Consider the following 22,663-nt stretch of genomic DNA (forward strand, 5'->3'; position numbering starts at 1 on the left):
GTTTCGCAGGGCCCGGTGAAGACACGATTTTGGCTCGCGGATGTCACCTAATGGATGCGGGATGAATTCAGCTCTCCATCGAACGATTACTTATTGTACAGGAAGCCAAAACACGCGTGGTGAGAGTTGCAGTTGAGTTCGTTTTGTGCGACGCAGTCAAATGTCGCTGCTTTAAAGTCGTATACAGGTGTGTCTCCAATCATCCTCGTACTTCACAGTTCTTCACAGCTGTCCCTCCAGGTCGCCCCAGTCTTTTTTTCTGGCCACATGTGCAGTTTCTTCGTCGATATCGTGCTAGACCTCTCAAGATCAAGTGCGACAATACCCAGATACTGAACATCATCCAACTGACATATGCGTGCACAAACGGTATATCTCGTGACCTAAACGCATGAGTTACGATGACATTACCTCTGTCAAGGGTCGCGTCTTGCAGCCAGGGCTGACCTTCTGGCGTATCTTGAAATTTTCAGTCCTTTTCATTCACCCATCTCTTCTGAAGACTCCATCCACCTAATCGAACCGATCATGAGGGATATGCATATGGTTCAGTACCACAAAGCTTTCGAGTTGTCAGAATCCTGGGGAAGTCTCATAGTAGATGCCAAGGGACATATGGCGCGACTTCATTGAGGTAGTTTTGCTATATAGACGGATGTTATGTAAGCCTTCGACTGTTAACTTAGCCTCTTTCAGGCTGCTTTCATGTCATGATCACGTATCAAAGCCGTATTCTCGCCTGCGAAGAAGCGTACGCCGGAAACGGCCGGGTTGATCACAGCCTGTATAAACGTGAGTCCCTCTAAGGGGGCTGTGTTTTCCAAACTAATGGTGTTTCGAACTTCAAAAACAGGAATTAAGGACCGACACAATGGGCACATGCGAGCGTCCAAATCAACTTTGTGTCGATCAAATCTAATCATATAGGGCTATAGGTCTAAATTGAGTACTCATGGCTATGTTCTCAGGCTCAGATAAGAAAAGCTGTATGGTGCGCGCCCGAAACGTGTTTCTTTGCCACTCGAACGAAAGCACCCTCCATGGAACTTTCAGCTGAGGATGTCCAAGTCGCAGCGGCCTGGAATTTGCGTTACTTAGCAGTACGTCGTAATACGAGGGCAAGATATTAACAGATACTCATCATGCACGACCACCAGTGTACATGCCGTGCGTGCTGTCTGAACTGCTTCTCCCTCCTCTTGTTCTGACTCAACATCTCAGTGACGCTGGCTACATTCTGGGTAGGCTTGTCCCAATCTATTCCCGTTTGCCATTAAACCTGTCTATCCAGACCTATGACTACATTAGTTTGCTTCACGAAGAGGTAAGTCGTGCGCTTGTTCCACTACACGCCCCGCTTTGGATACTAATAACATGCTGTTCAAAGTGGACATTCCTGCTTCAGTCACGCTGGACTAAGCTGAAAGCCCTTTATATCGTTGCACGATATATCCCCTTCTTCTTCATCGCCACGGACCTATATAGTGCGTTCATTCCAAGCAGTGAGCATAGATAAACTGACATGTTGTATTTCAGTGATCTTCACCCCGAACGAGAACCCAGATGTATGTGAGACTTGCCCACCGATGAATAACGCTTACTGCATGAATTTGCCAGAAATGCCGGATGTTAATCGATATTTACTCATGTGCGTGCACGCTATATGTGACTGCACTTCCTGGCCGAGGGCTGATCTTTCCTCTTATAGGTCTGGGAGTGATATCGCTCACTTGCTCTGAATGTATCTTTCCTTCCCCTCCCACATATACGTACTATTATCTAATTTATTCAGGCTTTTTTGTGCTCAGAACATATGCGCTTTGGAACAAAAATCGAAATTTACTTGTAACGATGATGTTCGCCCTGTTTGTGAGTTTCATGCCACCCTGACCACACCCACTCTCGTGGTTGAAACGTTTATGAATCAATCAGTCTACCATCATATTATTCATCGGTATTTGGTTTACGAGTATTGCTACCTCTGATGGTTTGTAATCTCACCTCACCTTCCCCACTACCATTCGTACGTATTCACTCCACTTTCACAGTCACGACTAGCACGATCCCAGGCATTGTAGGCTGCTACCGAAGCTCGCGCAGCATCTATTTCTTCATGCCGTTTCTTCTCTTGTTTATGTTCGCACTGGGTATGTCGCCGCGAACCAGAAACATACATTACAGACACGCGCTGACCACGCTCTCCCCAGGATTGGCCTTCCTCACGCTCATACGTGTCATACAGAGCTGGCGGACAGCCAGGAGCCCTCTGCGTGCCATCCTGGTGAAGCATAATATGTTCTACTATGCATGTAGTCTATGTGAGTCAGGGTTTAAACATATTTCCGTGCTTATCAGTGATGATTATTGTTCCGAAAGTTCTCTCGGCCGTGAACGTCCTCATACCAGTGCTATTTTCCTATGTTGTGAGTAAACCCCCATACCCTTCAGTATGATTGAATCGTTGATATCCCCACACCCAGTCCGCATATTACTCCGTCCTCGAACAGTATGCACTTCCAACCTCCGTCGAGAATTCGCGCTGACAATACCCTGAAACCCTTATAGTTTGCAAGTCCTTGTCCTTGCGATCCTAGCCACGCGCATGCATCTCAAACTTTGGCATAGCGACCAGCACGTGCACGACTCTAATGTCCTCTTATATATTCCCATGTCCAACATGTCACCTACAGACTGTATGGTATAACGTCTTATCGTGTTTGACACAATATTGTTGGTAGAGTGAAGTTTGCCTTTTTGGACTGCAAGATGACTGATTTGGTTGACTTGGTTGCGACCATAACTTTTTGGAATGATTTTTGTCAGGATAAAGCATTCGACGCAAGGAGATCAACCAAAATCTGAATGGCATGATGGTACTGGCAGCGCCGCGCCGTCACTTTCTAATCCTTCATAGACTGTATCGGGAGTCTGTTTCAGCTCTCAGTCTGAACTGCCACCAAGAGTTTTCTTCAATATCACGTCGACAAGGGCAAGACTCGTGGTCATTTAGACACTGCAAGCAATTATGACATGGGATGTGTGAATACTGACATACGTGGCATTCTTTGTCGCTATATGCTACCACACGTTGTATGCATCGCCATGGATATTCCTTCCCCTTGCATTTTATGCCGCAGATGTTTTATTGCGTCTATTCTGCTATCGAATCAAGGACGCCAACTTACTACACAAGACGCTCACATGACTTTGGTACGAGATAATTGAGTGTTATTCGATAAACTGTTTGACCTCATCTTTCATAGATCCGCGTTCATAATTGTCACAGTGACGATGACTGGCTTGCTGGCCAGCATGTCGGACTGCGCATTTTCTTCTGCAACAAAGACAAAGTGTTTGAATCCCACGACTTTTTCCTCGGCGCCACCTTCCTACTTGTGCCTATCCTCACCCAGGTTCCTTCTCGCTGCACAAAGCGATGGGACTGGACACGTGTGTCAAGCTAGACTGCAGTCAGGGGGTAACGAACTCAGAGAATCAAATTCATTTGGTACTCATCAGATCTTTCGGTATTTCAATTTTGACCATGTGCGTTACATCATCCTGATCTATTTACATAGGTCAGATAGAATGGTGTACTCTGATGCTGATGGATATTGCTACGGCAGCGTCTAATAGCACGATGACCTGCACATTCCTATTTTCGTAACGTATCTTTGCGATCGAGAAGCGGTCATATCGATATCCCCAACTCCGTCGTCTCACTCTCACGTCAGAATCTTCTCAAGGACTTCATCAGTCTTCCGCTATCATCTGAAAGGGAACAATCGATCACCATGCGGTGTGCTAAAAGTCAGATATTACTGAGATTGGGTGGGAGAGTCGCGGTCTGCGCTAGCGGCCCAGAGAGCTTGACGAGAGATGCGCAGAATGACCCTTGACTGCCAGCGACGCTGGAACGCGGAAGTCTAAATCTGAATGTACTCAAATATTGCCAGTCCCGGACAGTTATCCGTTGATGCAATAGTGAGGGTCAAGCTTGCATGCTTACCTCAGTCCCGATGTAGTATGTTTTTTTTTTTTTTTTTTTAATTCAGATTTAATGTCCTATGGAGAGAAGTACTCTAAGGAGGACAATACTAGCTAGTCGAGGGGACCCCCAGTGTCCCCTATCGCATCTCTGGGCGCGCGGATGCCCTGGTGTGAGGCGTACCCCCACCAGTCCGCCGTTCCCGCCGGCCGTTTTAGGCGCGCCGCCCTGTGATGATGAGATGATAATGTTGTACATATATGCTGTATGTAGGCTGGCAGATGTGCAATATAAAACACATACTCGTCCGCTTGCGCGGATTGGTACAGGAGTCTGGTTGGATGTATGGAATAACTAAGTGTTTGGGCCCTGGTTTGAGCAGAGGGCCTCATGTCTTGAGTTCCGTGAGGTGCGATCCAAGAGTAGAGGGTGATACATAAGACTCCATGTGGGCGAGTGGTTGAGGAAGGTGTGGTGATGAGGGGGGAGAGTGATGGCGGTGATGGTATGCTTGATGTGAAGATTACTATAGCTAAGGAGAACGAGTGATTAATCTGTCGGGACGTTGGGCAAAGGTACTACACCTAGTACTGCTTTCATTCGACCAGTAGCATTGATATACGTAACTAGGTGAGGGGTGGCTTCGGGCGTGGATAGGAGGAACTGGATGGACGAGGCGTCACGGCCTAGGGCTGCGGTGAGAAGGTGACGTTCTTTGCGGTAGTGTGGGCATGCGAGGAGATAATGGTGGACCGTTTCATCGGTGTTGGGGCAGTGAGGGCAGGATGGGCTGGCTGATTTCTGAATGCGATGCAGGTGTTTGTTGAGCGGTGCATGTCCTGTGCGTAGGAAGAGGTAGAGGCTGGTGAGGCGTTTCGAGAAGGTGGCAGACAGTTTGACGAATGATTTACGAAGGATATGGGGGTCTATGCGGTTTATATGGCGAAAGCGAGGGGAGGTGCTCCAGAGATGTTTCCATCTCTCTGCGGTGGATTTCACTTGAGATTCGATCAAGGCGGAGATGCTTAGGGGGAGGGTGCGATGGCGGAGGTAACGGGGTAGGAGATGCGTAGGGCTGTCGTTGTGGTGTCCTTCTGATGCTGCTTTAGCATGCTTGTCTGCCTCTTCGTTGCCGTGCATGTTGGAGTGCCCTGGTACCCAACAAAGGGTCACGTTGAATCCATCGTGTTCTCGCGCTGTGCGCTGCATTATTCTGCGAAAGTGATCCGCCAGATAGGAGCCGGGGCGTGAATAGAAACTCTCACCTGCAAGGATTGTCGCTTGGTTATCGACGAGGATGGAGGTAGGGAAGATAAGGTTCGGTTCGGTGGCTATGAGGTGCGCCGCCAGTGTTAGTCCCACTTCTTCCGCCTCAAATACTGTGTGCTCCTCCTCTGACCCTAAGTGAAACCGCAATGTCCTTGGTTGTTGGCCCACTCTGAACAGTATTGCTGCCGCCCCAATTCTCCCTTTGAATCCAGAACCGTCGCTGTATATCTGGATGAGGTCAGTAAGTTGTTCACATTCCTTGATGGCGTCGTCTTTGGTTGCAGCGATGTGAGAGGTCCATGTGTTCCTCGTGGATGGTGGGCGACGAGCTGGGATTAATGTTTCGACGGTGTCAGGGTGTAGACCGAAACGGCGGGTGAGGCGGTGGAGGGATGTGCGATGTGATGCTACATAGCGGCCTGCAGCCTTGCGTATTGGGATGAAGAGAGGGTGAGAGCTTGGGTGAGCCGTGAGACGAACGATGGAGCGGAAGCATGCGTTTTGGAGGAGGAGGGTGGTGGGGAGGAGATGTGCGTGAGCTTCAAGTGTGTCTGTGGCAGTGGTCCTCAAAGCTCCGGTTATGGCTATGGCTGCCAGGCGCTGAATTGACGTTAGGCGCTTTGCAACACCAATGGAACCGCGTTGCAGGGTATTAGAACCTGTGTGGAATACTGGGGAAAACCAAAGGTCAGCAGCATATAACATCTTAGGGACCGCCACTGCTAGGTACAGTTGACGCATAAGGCGCATGGGTAAGCCTTTGGCCGATGCAGATAGGCGACGTAGTTGCATAACATAAGATAGGCCACGCGCTATTGCGTTGTCGACTTGTGCCTTCCAGCGAAGTTCCTGGTCGAGGATGACACCCAGGAATCTGTGGGTCTGAACTGGACGAATAACGGCCCCTTGGATGTGCATATTAGGGCGAGGTTTGAGTCTGTTCATAGAAAAATCCATTAGCGCGAATTTGTTAGTTTCAAAACAAGAATTATGAGCTCTGGACCAATCATAGCCTCCCCCTGGGCGTTCTAACATATCCGCTAGGATAGCGTGGGTCTCCGTGAATGTGTTACCTATTGCGATGAAGGCCGTATCGTCAACGAAGGCCAGTGTGAGTTCCTTCAGTGCTCGACGATTGCCTCGAGGTGTCGCGACGTCCACAAGGCCGGAGCTGTATATGATGTAGAGGATCATAGACAATGGGTCACCCTGACCGATTCCATTAGTGACTGGGAACCAGTCCGAGGTGAATCCATCGAATTTGAGCTGAGTTTGTCGATGCGTTAGTAACCGTTCAGTGAATTGGACTATCTCACGAGGTATGCATCTCATCCGCATGTTATGGATCAACCGGGTGGTCACCGCGTTCGGGAACGCGCCTTCTATGTCGAGGAAGAGTACAGAGGCTACTTTGTGCGAGCGCCACACATTTTTGACAGTCTCCTCCAGGAGATGGAGCGAGTCTGTGGTGGACCGTCCCGGGCGTCCACCAAAGTGCGTGTTAGGGAGGAGATGGTGGTGTTCGAGCACGTAGGTCAGCTGGTCTGCTACTACCGCTGTCAAGAGTTTACCAGTGGTGTTGAGCAATGCAATGGGTCGATATGCTTTGGGAATGCCGTAGTTGGGTTTGCCTGGTTTCCGCAAGACGATAGTGGTGAATTCCCGCCAGGGTTGATAGAACATTTGGTGAGAGAATGCGGCCGAGAACAGGTGGAGGAGATACGGGACTAGGATTTCAGAGCATTCTTTAAAGGCGATATTACAGACCCCGTCAGGGCCAGGCGCCTTATACCCACTGAGTTTGACGATGGCGCGTTTGATTTGATCCGTCGTGATGGTGGGCATGCGTGCTACAGGGTCTGGATAGATGGTGTCCTGGGGAAGAAGGTCGTTAGCAGGAGGGGGCGGGAAGAAGGACGTAGCTAGGATTGCGCTTTTTGCGCTATTGGTGGCCGCTTCGGCCACTGTGCCATCTGGTCTGGTGGTGCGTAGGGTAGGGACTCGTGTTTTTCCTCCGTCCGAGGGCGCGGAGGAGATGTATCTGTTGGCTGTCCATAAGTCGTTACCTTCAATGTCTTCCAGCCATTCTACCCAATGTTGCTTCTTGGTTGCCGTGATCTCGTCAGCATAGAGCTGCTTAGTCTGCTTCAAGTCAGTATGGACTGCATGGGTTGGGACTGCGCGCATCTGGTAAGCTAGCTTGTCGAGGTCTCTGATGCGTTGCCGAAGGTCAGTGAGACGTTTAGTCCACCATCTCTTGGAATGGGGGCATGGCTTTGAGAACGGGACGCATGCGTCCATGGCAGATGTGATCGCATTGGTGAGGTGCCTGGCCGCTTGTTGGAACTCGTCGTCGGAGGCGAGAGGGATGGCTGGTTTGATGGTTATGGCGGTCTGGAGATGCGTTTTGAAGGCATCCCAGTCGACTTCTCGCCAATTACGGCGTAGTTCGGGTGTGGTCTGTGGGACAACGAGATCCAGGGTCAGTAAGATGGGAAGATGGTCAGTTTTGGGGCCACGTAGGTCGGGTGCCGTATCACATGAGACAACGGCATCCAGAAGGTGTTCGGTTCCGAAGACATTGTCTGGGCGGGTCCAGTTGCCCGTGCTAGAGGCTTGCAGGGTGGGGATGCCGCAGGGGAGTAGTTGCACCATGCTATGTTCAGCGATAAGGTCTATAAGGGGGTTAGCAGCAGCGTAGTTAAATAAGTGGCGGTTCCGTATATCCTCCCATAGGGGGTGGTGGCGATTGAAGTCGCCCATCCAGAGGACATGGTCTGTGGCTGAGGAGCGAATAGAGGTGTTATTAAGTTCTAGAAAGTTGTCGAGAGTGGTTAGCGTGTTAGCGTGATTACCGTCATTATATATATTAAATAGGGTACATCGGCCAAATGCACCAGACAGTTGGATGGCGACAACGTCTGAGGATGGGAGGGTCAACTGCGTCCAACTGTTCGTGTCTAGTTTGGTGCTGATCAGGATGACGGCTCTTGTTCGTTGTTGGGGGTGCGTGAGATGTTGAGAGGGATAGAGAACGTGCCAGTGGTGGTTGGCACTGGTGTTGCGGAGGAAGTTAATATGAGGCTCCTGGATTACCAAAATATCCCAATCGACGATGGTAGGGGAGTTGAGTAAGGACAGTTGCGCAATGAGAGAGGTGTTGAGATTTTGTTGCCAGATTCTAAGTCGGACGGTGTTTCCAAGGGCGTCGTCAGACATAAGAGGACGATGAGGAGGGGGTGGAACTTTCAGATTGACGAGATGAGGATGGGGAGGGTTGAGGGGTGAAGAAGGTCGTGGCGTCTGAGGGAGAAGAGGTGGTGGGGGTGTCGAAGTCAGTTGGGGGGTAAAGATCCGCCATGACATTCTCAGCAGTGGGGAGTGTTTTAGCGGGCGGGAATGAGATGGTAGCTTGGCGGAGGGTGCGGGTGTTCTGTGTTGATGGGGGTTGCATTGGAGCAGGGGTTTGAGCGGGAGATTGAGTGGTAGTGGTGGTTTGAGGGCGCAAAGGTGAGATGGCATGAGTCCAGGCAGCTTCAGTGGGGAAATATGGCATCCGGTTCTCTGGGAATCTGTCGTTCAGGAGTTCGCATCTGCGAATGAATTCCGGGCACTTCCTGCTCCAGCTGGTGTGACTGTCAATGCGACAGTTAGCGCAGCGGGTGGTGCGATAGGCGTTGCATTGGGAGGAGGGATGTCGGCCTGCGCAGGTACCGCATATATCAGCTGGAGCAGAGCAGTTACGGGCAATATGCCCATAGGTTTGGCACTTGGCGCAGCGGATAGGTTCCTTCTTGTCTTTGCGGACAACAATACGTTCTTGTTCGATGCAAAGGCCATCTCGGAGGAGGCCGTTCGCCGTATACGCATCCGCGACTTGAAGGAGGGCAAAGGCTTTTCGTTGTTCCGAGGATCGACGAGCTGGAGGTTTGATCCAACGGATGGAAGTTAGGGAGTCTGTGGGGAGTGAGTTCTCTGTTTCAACATGTCTGAGGAATTCGGCGTCGTCAAGCTGCAAACGAATCGGTAAGTACTCTAAGACGATGGCGAAGGTGCGTGAGCGGAACGATACTGTGGATTCAAATTGGCCTTCCAGGAGGGCGCGGCCTGTAGGGCTGCGAAGCCATGTTGCTAGTTCCTCAGTGTTCAGTTCAGCTGCGACTCCGCCGTTGCGGAGTACCGACACAGCTCTAACATATCCTGGGGGGGTGTTATCATCGCGTATGTTGCCAATGGCTTCTTTCAGACGGGCGGCGATGTCTTTGTTTGACGTCCCTGGAGGGAACAGCGAGGTGCCCAGCTTGGGGTCTAAGATGATTTGGCAGGCCCTGATGGCTGCACGTCCAATTGCGTGGTCGACCTTCGAAGGGAGGTGAGTAGCCGCTGCTGCGCTGTAGGATAGCGGGGGAGCAGAGTGGGTAGGGGGTGGGCTGGCCAACATTTGTTTGGAGAGGAGATTCAGTCGTTCTTGAGTGGATTCTAGGGAGGGAGCGAGGAGTTTGACTGCGTTCTGGCAGTCAGAGACAGTGGCGTATAATGCATCCGCTACTTCCTCAATGCGCTCAGCAGCTACAGATATCCCTCCTTCTTGTTCGGTACGTTCATTGGCGGCGAGTCGATGGAGACGTTCAGCTTTATCCAGTGTTGTGGTCAGGGCCGTATCGGCTTGTTGAGCCATCTTGGAGAGTGCCTCTGAGGCAACATGGATGCTGGCTATCTGAGGTGCCAAGGCTGCAATGGCATGATCTACTAGACGGGATGAAATGGTGTCAGTAAGGGAGGTGGCGAGGGTGTTTGCTGCAGCTTCGGCGATTTCACAGACGATCTGTTTCCGGAGTAGGAAAGCCACTGCCCTGATGGCAGCGATGACGGGAGTCGGAGTGGCAGAAGACATCTGCGTGATGTGAAATAAGATGGAGGACAGGTGGGCCGCAGTGAAAGGTTGATTTTCGAGACAGAGCAGTTTGGAGGTTAGAAACTTCTCCGCGTCGGTTGTATCCATTACATCGTTGGGCAGGGCTAAGATATCGTCAGTGGTGATAGGGTTACGAGTGGTACGACGGGTATTAGGGGCATTGGTGGGGGTCGGCGAGTGCGTTTTGGGTGGGCCAGTGCCGGCTGTCGTGTTGGTTTTACCTGGAGGCATATTAGTGTGAATGAGTTAAAGAAAAACTTAATGAATTGATGTTTTTGGAGGGTTTTATGAGTTTTCTGGATGAGTAGATGATCTGAGGGGGCGCCGTTGGGCGACGCTGGCGCCGTTGGGCGCGTTGAGCTCGAGAGGTGTTCGGGGGTCTTTTTCGGGGTGCCACTTGGTAAGTGACTAAGCCGTTTTTTTGATGTAGTATGTTAGGCTGTGTGTCCTTGGATCGTTTGTACCTCATAGCTGATTTCTCTTGTTTCATAGGGGCCAATGAAGACATGATTTTGGCTCACGGACGTCACCTAAGTTGTAAGTAAGTTCGCTTTGTGTGACGCAGTCAAATCGTATACAGGTGCGTCTTTGACGCCTTATCCTCGTATTCTTCACAACTGGTCCTGCAGATTAAATACCTCAGTCTTGTTTTCTGGCAACATGCGCAGTTTCTGAGGTGCGACTTTAACACAACACACCAAGACCCAGATACTGACGTATGCATGTGCACACAGTATATATATCTCTTGAACTAAATGCATGAGTTACGATGGCATTGCCTGCCTGTCAAGGGTTGCGTCTCGCAACGAAAGCTGACCTTCTGCTGCGCCATGAATTTTTCGTTCCTTCCCGTACACTTATCTTCCAAATCGAACTGATAACAAGGAACACGCATATCGGTCGATACCGTAAAGTTTTAGAGTTATCGGAAGGGAGTCTCATAGTGGACAATGCCATGGAACATACATATGACGCGACTTCATTGAGGTGGTTTTGAAAGATAGCATGTTGAAACTCCGAAGCCTCGACTTGCTCTTCCCAATCACATCTGTCCCCTTACAGATTTCTATATCAATCTGCTTCATACGAAAACGTGTTGTGCTTCCTTTGGTCTGCTTTCATATATCATGATCATCATAGCGGTGCTATGATAGGAGAAGCGCGCGGCCAGTCCCCGAGTTCAACTTCGGGAGTTCCATGTAGAAAACAAATTTTTAGCTCCACCGTAATCCGAGGGTGTTTAGGTTTGTAACCAACGTGGTAGACCTATTCCAGACCTCAAAATCGATTTGGACTAAATTCGAGTTGCAGATGGGGGCCAATCAGACTGGTTGAAAATTTAACTGTCCTAACTCGACCCAACGTAGATTGGAGTTTCCACCTTTCTCTCCATCGCATTGACGCTCATAACCCAATGATATCCACCTTCTGAAAAGACAACCAGATCCTCGAGTGAGTTCCTTTGTTCTTTTTTTTCGTCATGCCCCTTTGACCAGAACTATCATGCAACCTCAACAGCTTATCCCGTCGCTCACCGGTGCACCTATCGCAGCTGCTTTCAATAGCTAACTGGTCGTGCATTTCTCAGCGGTCGTGAGCTCTCTGGCGCAAGTCATGATCCCCAACTTTCTTTCATGGGCTCTTTAGTCCCATGATCAGCCGCGTTGTTGATGAGTGGCAACTGTTCAAGGGAAAGGCGTTGGAATAGGGACTAATAGGCAGAGGGTGAGAGCGAAGAGGAGGTTCCGCGGTGTTTGGGTTGGGATTAGCCGAGCAAAGCGCAACGTTGTCAGAGCAGTCGGAGGCTGTAGCAGGTCAGGTCTTCGTTGTTCGCTGAGACTTTGATTTTAATGAGTAGTCGTGTACAGCAGGTTTCATCAGTGGCGTTGACATTTGTTGCCCGTCTTCATGCATATACTGCCCATGATGGTGACCTAGGTCTAGCGACTGGGTTGATTTCCCGTCTCCGTAGTAAGGGTGGCCCACTGTGTGTTTCCATGACTGATGGTGTTTCAAACTCTAAGCCTTCAAAGCAAGAATTAAGGACCGACACAATATTGAGCACATGCGAGTCAACTACAATGCGTCGATCAAATCTAATTATATAGAGCTGGGCGGTGCTGCAAATCGAGTAAGTACCCATGACTATGCTCTTGATCAGTCTAGCCCAACTACCATGATTCTCATCAACCTCCGTCCTGCACGGCTGATGTTATGTAAATCAACCAATCAGTGACACGTTCCACATGATCATCCAGCTAAGCATCATACTAGTGTCGCCAATATTTACACCCCCATCTCGACGGGTTTCTAGCTCATTCATAAGAGATAAGAAAAGCCCTGTATGATGTGCGCGCGAAACCTGTTTCTTTGCCACTCGAACGAAAGCAGATGGATTCTTCGGCTGACGATGCCCAAGTCGCAACGGCCTGGAATCTGCATTACCTAGCGGTACGTCGCTTCCCTAATACGAGGGCAAGATATTAACAGATACTCATCATGCGCGACCACCAGTGTACATGTGGTGCGTGCGGTCTGAACTGCTTCTCTCTCTCCTCGTTCTAACTCAATATCTCAGTGACGCTGGCTACATTTTGGGTAGGCTGCCCCAATCTATTCCCGTTTGCCGTTAAACCTGTTTATACAGACCTATGATTACATTAGTTCACTTCACGAAGAGGTAAGTCATGCACTTGTTCCACTATATGTCTCGCTTTGGATACTAATAACATGCTGTTCAAAGTGGACATTCCTGCTTCAGTCACGCTGGACTAAGCTGAAAGCCCTTTATATCGTTGCACGATATATCCCCTTCTTCTTCATCGCCACGGACCTATACAGTGCGTTCATTCCAAGCAGTGGGCATAGATAAACTGACATGTTGTGTTTCAGTGATTTTCACCCCGAACGAGAACCCAAATGTATGTGAGACTTAGTACCCACCGATGAATAACGCTTACTGCATGAATTTGCCAGAAATGCCGGATGTTAATCAATATTTACTCGTGTGCGTGCACGGTATATGTGACTGCACTTCCTGGCCGAGGGCTGATCTTTCCTCTTATAGGTTTGGGAGTGATATCACTCACTTGCTCTGAATGTATCTACCCTTTCCCTACGACATACACGTACTCCTGATCTGACACATGCAGGCTTTTTTATACTCAGAACATACGCGCTTTGGAACAAAAATCGAATTGTACTCGTAGCCATGCTGTCCACCCTTTTTGTGAGTTCCATGCCACCTTGATCTCCACTCTCGTGGTTGCAACGTTTACGAATCACTCAGGCTATCATTGTATCATTCATCGGCATTTGGTTTACCGCTGTTGCCACCTCTGATGGTTTGTACTTTCACCTTCCTCCACTAATGTTCGCATATATTGACTCCACTTTCACAGTCATAACTAGCACGATCCCAGGTACTGTAGGCTGCTACCGGAGCTCGAGCAGTGTCTATTTCTTCGTATCATTCCTTCTCTTATTTGTGCTTGCAGTGGGTATGTCGCTGAACATACGTTACATACACGTGCTGACCAACGCACTCCCCAGTATTGGTCTTTCTCACACTCATACCCATCATACAGAGCTGGCAGATAGGAAAGGGCCGCCTGCATTCCATCCTGGTGAAGCATAACATGTTTTACTATGCATGCAGTTTGTGTGAGTCAAAGTTTAAATATTTCTCCGCGCTTATCGATGCTGATTATTGTTCCGAAAGTCCTCTCAGCCGTGAACGTCCTCACTCCAGTTCTGTCTTCCTATATTGTAAGTAGACACTACCCTTCAATGTGATTGAGTTGTTGATGTTCCGCACACCAGTCCATAAACTTCTTCGAACGGTATGCACTTCCCACTTCCGTTGAGAATTCCTACATACAACACCTCCCAAAACCTATAGTTTCCAGGCCCTTATCCTCGCGATCCTCGCCACGCGCATGCACCTCGATCTCTGGCGTAACAACTGGCACGCGCACGAATCTGATGCCCTTGAATGTATTTCCATGTCCGACAGCTTACCTGCAGACCCTACGGTGTAACGTCTTATCCTGCAGCTTGTTCGGCGTGTTGGTGAAGTGTGGTTCAGACTCTTTTGGACTCTCTTAGACTACGAGATGACTGGTCCGGGTGCTGTGGTCGCGTTTTGGACGTCCTTCAATTTTTAGAATGAGTTTTGTCAGGAACAAAGGATCCGACGCAAGGAGATAAATCGAAATCTGAAGGGTATGGTAGTACGCAGTGACAGTGTCCTTCATAGACTCTATCGGGAGTTTGTTTCAACCCTCAGTCTGAACTGCCACCCAGAATTCCAGCACGCACTCTTCCTTCGATATTACGTCGATCTCGTGGTCATTTGGATACTGTAAGCAATGATGGCAGGGATGGGGATATACTGACACACACGATGTTGCACTGCAATTTCTCATGTCAATCACCTCAATTTCTTCCCTGCAGTGGCATTTGACTACGTCTCCCTTCTTTTAGTCAATGGTACGTACGAAATTGCAAACAATTTTTTTATCAACTACGCTCGCTCTCCCAGCACAGCTCCAGGAAATATTATGAGCCGCCAATCGTACTTGATGATCTCGCGAAAGAAAGTGCTCGGTCTACCCCTGCACGTATGAGCTTGCACTCGACACTTGTAAATTGACCACCTTTGTAATTCCGAATTAATAGGAACGGCTGTTCAGCTCACCTTCCCATTTAAAAACGCTACGATTTCATATGTTTGTGATGATGGAGTATTCAAGTTCTGCCACGACTTCGACATGTTTATTAAATCCACTGGATACATCAAGGATTCATTGATCATCTGAGGATAACCACTAGTAAAATCTTCGCCGCGGGCATACCTATATCGTTAGATTAAACCGGGCACTAAGTGGTGGTGCGGGCAATACGAAAACAGTCGATACTTGCTTGTTCTGTCACTCCAACATCGCTTAACTGGTTTTCCCTCGTGGAGTCAATTCCATTGGGAGAACCTTGAAGCTTGAAGTCTCTCTCCCTCCCATCAACTAGTGCCTGAACAACTTAAATCGGATCGGTAAAATAACAGACAAGCGAAGATTATTTATTTTCACATCTCTAAGACAGTAAATTCTCGCCGTGGCTTTATCCAGGGACAAGGTTTCCGTCGCATACATAGGGGGCATATACAATGCTACACCTGGCCAAAATCACGTGAAGACCTTGTGCGGTTTCTGGCCAGACGTGTATCACGAAATCATCCCAGATGGTTGTCAGACCAACTCTCACTGCTTCGTACACTCCCCCAGCGGAGGTACAAGCCAATGGACACTTATTTATACATTTAACTCGATCATATTTGACATCGCGTAATACTTGAAGCTTGAAGTCCTGTCGACATTAGGCCAGCCTACAGTGACAATAAGAGAATTTTTCTTCAAAAAAATCACGAAATCGTACAAGGATGCTCCATTGTCGGCATGAAGCCTTGGGCTGCCACTGTAAGCCATCGCTCTTGATCATCATCAGAAAAGTGTCTCACCCCGAAGTGCATTTTGCAGCCAGCCATGAATAGAAAACAACTCACCCACACGTGCGATAAGGTATATAAGGTCGCGAACAGCTCACTAAAAATAAGTTGTAAACCCACTCACCCCTCAATACCTCACTTGCCACCAGACCTGCCTATGGCTCATAGTTTGCTGTGTGCCACAAGCCACCAGGCCTACAGCGGCCGGTCTTTGCCTGGTTCCAAGAGGTCTTGATCACGGAAGTCTGTCCATTCCTGTCAAAGCACGGCCTCGCCGGGCCCCGTGATCCTCGCCGGTGCTCGGGAGGACCGGCCGTGCATTTGTTTTCGGCATCGCTGCAAGCAAACGCAACGACGGTCCTATCAGGCTTCACCATCGTTACTGGCACCCAGCGCACTGGCACAGCATAGGCAACAGTATGCGCAAATACTGCTGAGCGCTGAGCCCTTCTGAACGGCATTACCCCAAAATTTTCAAGGTTCGCCGAGGGTGAATATCGTATCAGATTGTCAAAGTATAACCACGAACTTACTATGCGCCACGGCTTATAGGAGATAAGCAGGCCGTAATGAGGCCTGTGCCGAAGGGTGAGATCTCGAGACTTGAAGGATCTAAGTCTGCTATTTCAGCGCAAGCCCGGCTCTATCAAGCTTCATTATCCTCGCTGGCAACTCCATGTTGCAATTGCAATATGGGACTGCCCAGCGGGGGTAGGCGGAGGAAGTGAGCATCGTGGCAAAGTACACGGTATGCACAACTATGTTATTACATAAACTGCTGCTTCTTAGAAGTGGGCATCAATTGTCATATCGTATCATATCGTACGACCGATAACTTATCACATGCGTGGCACAGCCTACAGCGCATAATTAAGCACTACGAGGACCAGCCTTGCACCGATGAGTCGACGAGCACCTTCGATTTTCGGAGGTCATTGCCGTGTAGCATGAACTAGAGTGTAGATAGTCAAAATCGCGCGAAGGAACAAGGACTAGTTAACGCACAGCTGCGTCGAATAGCTTCGTGATATTCTGTGGTGAACGACGATCAGTGAATAAAGACTGTTTAAAACCTTGGTGCATCAACGTACCCCTGGAAGAATGAGCAGAGAGTGATGACACTGAAGTTAAAATAGATTCAGCCTCACATTGTCTGGCAGAAGGTCATCGAACCCAGCTTCTCCGACGATAGTGAGACATATATGCAGAGGGCGATGTCAACAGTGACGTGGAACTTCCATTGCAGAGAAGGCTGCGCATCTCACCCAGTTTTCGTGGCACCTCTTTCGATAGTGTTGCGTAGCTTCGACGTGTATATGGATTATCGACGAGCTCCCGTATCTCATTTTCCAAACAATAGCAGCCTAAACTCGCCTTTCAAAAGCCGACGAAATTCAAATCGAAATCCACACGGGTTGGAAGAACATGAATGGGTATACGCATTAAGAGGCGAGGTCACCGCGAGTCAAATTGAAGTGAATGCCGGACACTGAAAGTGAGGGGGCCGAGAACGAACCGAACCAGGGCCCAGCACTTGGGTATGTATCAAAGCGTACGTGTCTCGGAGCATTCGCAGGAACGGAGAAGAGGAAAAGACACGGGTGTTCTCCTAATTAGCACGTCCACATACGGGTACCTGCTCTGAATGGACAGTACTGGATTCAAGGGCTCGTGCTGCTGAAGTTGTCGTGTGTAGACATGGATTGGAAATAAGCGCACAGCGTTTTTTGCGTGCCACCGCATCTGTAAAGCATCTCATCGTTCGGTGTATTGATGACAGCAGAAAACAAAATTTTCAGTCACAGGCAATACCCGAAGTAAAAAAATTACTTACACGGAATCGCGCAATACACCTCCAAGATGAGTCTTGCGAAAAAGTTGCTACCGCTCGGTCGTCGTGTCACAGTTCAAATGAACGGAAGTAGAATATGCCTCCGCTACCTCCAAGTAATTTACCGAGACAGCGGATTTACTCTAATTAGCACGGAAACGCGTGGCTACTTACTTACTTCGTGGTGGCGGCAGTACCATGTCGGTGCTGTTACTGGTTCACAAACCCTGACCAAGAGAATCAACCTCATTGTCAGGGCCGCCGCGGGCTCATTAAGTCAATAGTCTGGAACCTGAATCCACGCTGTTCGGTGTCAGCCGGAGAGTAATGATAGGCATCATGCATAATTGATGCGTGGCATGGACCTGGTTGCAAAGGATAATGGATTTCCCTCAGGCTGGACCGGGCCACTTTGGAGTGCGCAGTGATCAATAAGAAGTTGGAAATGCGTATGATCAAATTTTGACCGTGGCCGCATCCAGTGGAACTTCAGTGTGCGAATTCATTTCGCAAAATTCCGTGAATATCGTTCACTGAGGAATGATATCGTCGATCAGGATTCAGTGTGACCAGCTCGTCGTTGTGGACGGCGACCGAAACCCCACGCGCACGTCTCTCTGACTGTCTCGATTTTTCCCCCTTGTGTTCTCAAGACCTTATACATTAATAGGCTCCGACGATTTGGTCCCGCTTACTTGAACTTCCCAGAAGGTCTGCCAGCTCAGCACGCAAAATGTCAAGCACTAGTACTTTTTCACCATTATTTACATCTTCTTTTCCTGGTACTCCTACTGGTGCAATCAATGGTAGTAGTACGAACAGTACTACTAGTGCCGAACCCAGCTTAACTTCGAGTGCTGCCTTGTATCGTGAGTCTAATTGATTGTTATGGTGACATGGCTCTCACACTGCTTTTCCGATGTTTCCCTCACTCCTCTACCTTCAACTTTCTACTCGTGTGTTTGTGGTACACTAACTCGTTCCTGTGGTTCCGGGATTTCTTCGCTTGTGTTATTCAACTGCCCGAACCGGTTCGGTTACCTGTGCATGAAATCATATTACATCCCCATAATACCAAAATGATCAATTCGCCTTTCACAGTCTACACCTTTCTTGGTTCGTGTCTCTCGTTTCTTGCTTTCACTACCATTGACGATTCGCAATGTCTACCTCCACTCAAAATCCTATGGCTTCTACATCTATGTCATATACGGCGTTAATAGCTACACTCGTCCTTCTGCTTGCTGTCTCATCCGCCATTGTTATTCGCAGCCTGATACTTCGACGACGTCACCAACGCATTGTAGAAGAAGCTATTCGAGCAGGGACATGGCTCCCTCACCAATCGTATGATCCCAGGGGGAGTCGTAGACGAAGAGATGTTGGAAAGAAGCCGAAGTTGTGGGAAGCATGGCTCCGCAGTGGTGATGAGGAGGGGCCAGCTGATATCAAATGTGCTTGGGATGACATAATGGTACGCTTCTCTCGTGCAGAACGTCCCGCAAGTGCTGTCGCTAACTTCATGTCACAGCCTGTCTACGCCGCTCATATTAAGTCTTCTCCAAGTCCACGGTCCTCGAGGCCACAGTCACCGCAAACCCGATCTGACGCGTCGTCTCGCACGATGCGCTTCCTACGATCTTACCGTACACCATTTTCACCAGCACCGGCGACGTCATCTCCGATTGTTCCTTCTACGCCTGTATCTTCATCTCCGTCAACATCGGCACCTTATTCCGTAAGCGTAGCTGTCCTCATTGCAATGCCCACACAATGTCACACACGGGAGGCGGATGGACCACCTGTCATTGAGCTTGGGGTCGTCGATGTCCCTCTCCGAGACATGAGCCCAAGCGGTGACCAGCCATGACAGGCACCTACGGTGGTTCTGGGCTATGTATGTATACTTATTGTTTCTAGCGCTCTTATTTAATACAGCATGCTACATCGACATGTATAGATGTTATGTACTTTTACCTGCCACCTCATCGCCATGCATTCTGTCGAAGGGCAGACACACCATCACTTACGTAGGCGTTGATCGGTCTGTTCGTGCCTAATATAGCTGTGTTGATCAAATTGGCGCGTTGATGCTTTCTGGGATGGTCGCCGTCTTGTGCTTGCAGTAATCAAATGGTGTAGTCGAGAACGGGATAGTTCATCAATCCCCTTTCTTGGTGACTGCACTGTTTATCTTATCGATGTACTTACATGCTTTGGCCTCGAGGATAGGGTGCGATGATGTTGATGGGATGTCAATGTCAATTGAAATGATCTGCGCCTCGTGTCTGTCCGATAAATTGAATGATGTCATTTCATTTTTGGGAATGAACTGGCTCACTGAGTGTCAGACTCGCCCGCGGTGAGTTCTCCACCAATCAATTTCAAATGTTGCTCAGGAGTACCCAGTCATAACCTATTTATGCTATCATCAAAGGAAACAGGAGACCGTCTGCGGCCAGCTCTAGATCTGCCCTTGCTGATATCGAGTTTCGCCTGAATAAAACACGGAACCTGACAGGAAGTTACGTAACAGGCTTGCGCTTGAACGACAAACTTGCGATAAACTCAGCATCGCAAGTTTGTCGCTCCAGCGCAAGCCTGACCCCGGGAATACGAGTAATGCTCACTTACGCGTACGTACGGTGTAGACTGTGGCACATGTAGTAAGTGATCGGTTGGATGATGACAACACACGACGCTTACCTCCGAAAACAGTACTAGCACTCGCTGGACAGCTTTTTATTGCGACATGCATTCCAATACTACCAGCGAGGGTAATGAAGGACGGGACCGGTCCGGCTTACGCTGACAGTAGATCAACTACTATCTGCACGTCACAGCGCAGTCCCGGTGTTCACACTTACTCATTCCCTGCAAGGAGCCTGTGGCACGCAACATCGAGATCCTTGCCATCGTGCCCAGCTCCTCCACCTACCCTCGCTGGGATATTGGGTCGAGACATGTCTTCCCATTGTTCCAGCGAGGGTAATGAAGGACTGGACTGGGCTTGCGATGACACACGCAGACAGTGGATCTAAATGTCGACCAGAAGCAGGAGTATTGCGCAGAGGTAGCTGCGCATGCTATCCTTCCGTACCACTACGCCCGATACCGATGGCAACGATAGTAATGCCTGACAGGACTGTCATTGCGTTCATTTTCGAGCCGATTGCCGGGGAAGAGAGGTATGAGGTGAGTAAGTTTGCAACTGATGTTTTTCGTGAGATGTTCGTGACCTTATATACCTTTGGCAGGTGTGGACATCGACTACACACGATCCACATCAACTGCGTGGGCGTATTGTTTTCTATTCATTGTTTGACTGCAAGCGTTTGTTACACATCAGTGTGAGACATTCACTAACAATGATGTGGCTAAACCACACTGCTGATTGCGCAAAATTCGCAGAGGTTTCATATCGACAATAGAGCATCATCCTTGTTACAGCGATTTCATGATAAGGCTGGTCGGGAATCGCACAATATCTCGATCCCGCAAGACTTTGTCAAGGCGTCAACTTAGTCTCGGTCATCGATAACAATAGATTAGAAAAATTAAGACAATACTAGAACATTAGATACTGGATATCGAAAAGCTAGCTTCAAAGCAAACGGCGAACGCGACGAACGGGAGTGGCAGCATCAAATTGACAAGGGCAGATACGGGTCTCGGCGAGTTTCAAGCAAGGGTGTAGAAAAAATAAAATAAAACTTGCGACGCACCAAAAAACCAGTCTTTGCACCCACCAAATAGTATGCGCGGTGTGTGCAGAAAAATGGCCGAAATTTGTGTAGACAAGAAAGCCGTCGTGCCAATGACCAGGTTGCTAGCCCAGTAAGCCGGGAGCATGGGGCTGAGTAACACTGAACTTGCATCACCACGAGGAGGAATCAGCATTGTCAATTGTGAAGACATTAGTCTAGTGGTACACGTGTTAGTACAATATTGTCAATTCGTATTCGATAGTCGTGCGCCACGAGAGGTGACAGACGAACGTCGTTGCAACTCGGTGACTAATATGAGCGTCAAGTGACTCCAAACGAGTGGACTCCGAGCTTGCCATTCTGAGTCACTTCGCGCGCTCAGATATCGTAACCAGCGAGACCCTTTTGTTTGTCGAGTTCCACAAGTAAACAAGAGCGGAAGGGAACAAAATCAAGTCCGGTCCTATCGATATGAAAGTAGCTGTAGAGAATCGGAGCTTTCGCATTGTAACGTTCAAGGCCAGGCCGAATATGGCAAATCATCTTGGCTAGCTTTCCGAAATTGTGAGTTGCGTCAGCCAATCAAAATCGTTTATCGTTCTCCCACTCCGCACCTGTAGTTCCTCTACAATTTAGAACACGATCGCAGGCACACGCAGCAATACCCAGCGCTTCAAAAGACTCGTGGTCGGATGTCGTAATACCGGCAACACATTCAATGGTGGTTGCAGGCTCTTCAAATGGTCAAGCTTGAAGCTTGATGCTGCAGGTCCGAATCGTGTCACTGTGCTGGTATACTGGCCCCATAATGTAGTGAACCAAATTAGGCTACGTTCGACCTGGTACTCAATCACTATTAGGGTTCATAATGATGAAACTTGGATGAAACACTTGTTATTTACTTACAAGGTGAGCACAATAACAGGGTGTCCATGCCATCTCCCGGTGGCAGGTGCACCGCAGTCGCACTTCAGACAGCCATATGACTGCGTCATCTATCAAACTTACCTTGATGCAAGCAGCAACTTGACTCAACTGTGCCAAGAATTTTGTGGGTAATGAAACGCAGCAAGAGAGGTCAAGTAACACACGAGCCATGTGTTTATGATATGATTGGGGAGCTGATTCTGATCAATGTAGTGCGATAGTATCAATGTAACCAATTGATGGCATGCTGATTTTTAGTGCCGCGTTGCTTTGAATTCTGGACTGCGTGCGCAGGTCGAATATCACATGCTGTATTCTGATGGAACAACACCACGAGGCATGAAAGAAACACCGTGAGAACGAGATGGATATTTCGGCATGTTGCAATTCAATGGACCACGGTCTCGACACCGGCAAGTTCCTTGTCCTCTGCACGTCTACATGATTGGAGTTCACGTCCATCCTCTGCGAGATACGCCTCATATCTGGTGATTCCCTCTTCACTCTGTCTCTTTCACCATTG

General features: G+C 49.0%; 4 protein-coding genes across 4 annotated transcripts; all 4 read left to right on the forward strand.

The window, feature by feature from the left end:
* Positions 1–710: 710 nt before the first annotated feature.
* Positions 711–2,774, forward strand: F5891DRAFT_1174754 (uncharacterized protein; the record flags this gene model as incomplete). The annotated part of the gene is made up of 14 exons (XM_041365683.1): positions 711–792; positions 969–991; positions 1,292–1,484; positions 1,537–1,565; positions 1,618–1,648; positions 1,709–1,741; positions 1,793–1,869; positions 1,933–1,987; positions 2,049–2,147; positions 2,208–2,318; positions 2,377–2,423; positions 2,481–2,506; positions 2,566–2,698; positions 2,739–2,774. The coding sequence occupies 14 exons, from the start codon at positions 711–713 to the stop codon at positions 2,772–2,774; spliced, it is 975 nt and encodes a 324-aa protein (XP_041222778.1).
* A 138-nt stretch (positions 2,775–2,912) lies between these two features.
* F5891DRAFT_539354 (uncharacterized protein) lies at positions 2,913–3,756 on the forward strand. Its single transcript, XM_041372173.1, has 3 exons — positions 2,913–3,210; positions 3,264–3,527; positions 3,579–3,756. The coding sequence occupies exons 1-2, from the start codon at positions 3,031–3,033 to the stop codon at positions 3,462–3,464; spliced, it is 381 nt and encodes a 126-aa protein (XP_041222779.1). The 5' UTR covers positions 2,913–3,030; the 3' UTR covers positions 3,465–3,527; positions 3,579–3,756.
* Positions 3,757–12,238: 8,482 nt separating this feature from the next.
* F5891DRAFT_539520 (uncharacterized protein) lies at positions 12,239–14,351 on the forward strand. The gene is made up of 15 exons (XM_041372174.1): positions 12,239–12,623; positions 12,687–12,696; positions 12,751–12,770; positions 12,820–12,852; positions 12,916–13,012; positions 13,065–13,093; positions 13,149–13,179; positions 13,240–13,272; positions 13,325–13,401; positions 13,462–13,516; positions 13,574–13,672; positions 13,725–13,835; positions 13,894–13,940; positions 13,995–14,014; positions 14,074–14,351. The coding sequence occupies exons 1-15, from the start codon at positions 12,564–12,566 to the stop codon at positions 14,210–14,212; spliced, it is 861 nt and encodes a 286-aa protein (XP_041222780.1). The 5' UTR covers positions 12,239–12,563; the 3' UTR covers positions 14,213–14,351.
* Positions 14,352–18,157: 3,806 nt separating this feature from the next.
* On the forward strand, positions 18,158–19,589 carry F5891DRAFT_539551 (uncharacterized protein). The gene is made up of 4 exons (XM_041372175.1): positions 18,158–18,375; positions 18,608–18,622; positions 18,730–18,980; positions 19,038–19,589. Exons 1-4 carry the CDS (start codon positions 18,240–18,242, stop codon positions 19,374–19,376), a joined length of 741 nt encoding a protein of 246 aa, XP_041222781.1. The 5' UTR covers positions 18,158–18,239; the 3' UTR covers positions 19,377–19,589.
* Positions 19,590–22,663: the final 3,074 nt, after the last annotated feature.

The sequence above is a fragment of the Suillus fuscotomentosus genome (assembly GCF_016647785.1).
Source record: "Suillus fuscotomentosus strain FC203 chromosome Unknown F5891scaffold_48, whole genome shotgun sequence".
Classification (NCBI taxonomy): domain Eukaryota; kingdom Fungi; phylum Basidiomycota; class Agaricomycetes; order Boletales; family Suillaceae; genus Suillus; species Suillus fuscotomentosus.